This window comes from Palaemon carinicauda, chromosome 3 (genome assembly GCF_036898095.1).
Source record: "Palaemon carinicauda isolate YSFRI2023 chromosome 3, ASM3689809v2, whole genome shotgun sequence".
Taxonomy (NCBI): Eukaryota; Metazoa; Arthropoda; class Malacostraca; order Decapoda; family Palaemonidae; genus Palaemon; species Palaemon carinicauda.
The window spans coordinates 149,332,682-149,334,643 of NC_090727.1; the positions used below are offsets into that span (position 1 = coordinate 149,332,682).

Consider the following 1,962-nt stretch of genomic DNA (forward strand, 5'->3'; position numbering starts at 1 on the left):
AATACTCACGATCTTCATGTTGCTGTGTTGATGATTGCCCCGAGAGAAGGATTCTGGCGTATCTTCTGCCGTCGACCTGCTTTATACCCGTCGTTTCAAAGATCATCCTTCGCTCCACCCACTCTTTTTTTGTTCTCTTCTGCATCGTCTTCCTCTATTCGGGGGTAGTCAAGGTCTCCCAGCAAAGCACCTCGTTACGTTTTGTTTCCCAGGCGACGTACGCTATGCAGTCACGCGTCCTGCTCTTCGAATGGCGCAGCGTAGATCCTTGTTCTTCCTGGGGGAGATTTTCCAGGGAATTGGGGCTCCTACTGGAAAGTCTGTCTAGATGGTGTCGTTATTGCTTCTAGAAGGCTTTTCGGGGAGAAGATTGATCCTCGTGCAGGACATCTTCCTACAGGGCCAAAGAGGATGGATTCTCCTGGCGGTCTTAAAGGTTTTTTAAAGGCCCCTCATAAATGGTAGAGGAAAGGATCAGTGACATTGCCCTAATAAGCAGGACAATGCCGTAGAGACAGATCATATATATATATATATATATATATATATATATATATATATATATATATATATATATATATATATATATGATCAGCACCCAAGCCCCCTCTTCACTCAAACTAGGACCAGGGAGGGCCAGACAATGGCTGCTGATAACTCAGCAGGTAGACCTATAGGCTCCCCCGAAAACCCCCATCCTTAGCTCACAAGGATGGTGAGATAGCAGCGACCAAAGGAACCAACGAGTTTAAGCGGGACTTGAACCCCATTCTGGCGATCACCAGGCAAGGATGTTACCATCAGGCCACCACAACCTTTGGTTCTTCGTAGAGGGCTTCTCTCAGATTGGGTACTTGGTTCTAGATGTTTTATATAAATAATGGTTCCTAATGAAGATCTTCTCTTGGAGATAATGGTTCTTCTTAAGGGGTGGCTTTTCCATAAGGGCTCTTATAGGAGATGGTTCCTCTCGAAGGATGTCTCAAGGGGAAATTGGCTATTTCCAGGGGACTCGTCCCGGAGAAGATGGTTCTTCTTAGAGGTTTTTACCAAAAATGTTTCCTCCCAGAGGGTCGTCTTATGATTACCAATGAATAGATAACTTTTGTTTAAAGGGTTTTCATTATCATTCTTGTTAACTTATTTTTTTTTTTTTTTCTAAAAATGATTTCTCCCAGAGGGTTTCTCTCGTGATTACCAGTGAGTAAAGGACGCCGTTTAAAAGGGTTTCAATTATCACTCTTGTTAATTGCCTCCATTCAATGTTTTTACCTTCAAATTAGTTGAATCGTTAGAACTTCAAAAGTTCAAACTTGCAGCAAATATTTTCATTTTAACAAGCTGGCGTAAGTCTCTTTGTTATAGTTTATATATGAAAGATCTGTTTTAACGTTATTAGTGTCCTTGAAATGTTTTATTTTGACTATTCATTACTTCTCTTGTAGTTTATTTATTTCCTCATTTCCTTTCATCACTGGTCTATTTTTTCCTCGTTGGTACCCTTGGCCTTATAACATCCTGCTTTTCCGACTAAGATTGTAGCTTAGATAGCAACAACAACAACAATAATTATAATAATAATAATATAAATAATAATAATAATAATAATAATAATAATAATAATAATTATAATAATAATAATTCAAGAGATTGTGACTATCTATTGTATGATTCAAAAAGTTATTTGTCTATTAGATATAATTTTCTTATTTTGAAATCTAGAAGTCTTTGTACTATGTTCTATCTGCTGTAGAAGTCGGGTATGATTATAAAATTTCATATACGGTTGAAGTCATACCTATTTATATAGTTTTATATATATACTTGATTGCAGAGTATAGATACGAGCTCCATCTACTGTAGAAGTTAAGTCTTATTGTAGAGTTCAGAGATATTGGCTGTATCTGATGTAGATGATGTAGAAGACAGACCTGATTAATAGTTTTGAAGACACTAACTTGT

General features: G+C 37.7%; 1 protein-coding gene across 1 annotated transcript in view; it reads right to left on the reverse strand.

The window, feature by feature from the left end:
* LOC137638632 (cuticle protein AM1199-like) overlaps positions 1-130 on the reverse strand; it is a 2,891-nt gene extending 2,761 nt beyond the window's left edge. The window contains exon 1 of the mRNA XM_068370888.1: positions 10-130. Coding sequence (XP_068226989.1) covers positions 10-18 — 9 coding nt within the window. The 5' untranslated portion in view covers positions 19-130. The remainder of the gene's footprint in view (positions 1-9) is intronic.
* Between the last annotated feature and the right edge of the window lie 1,832 nt (positions 131-1,962).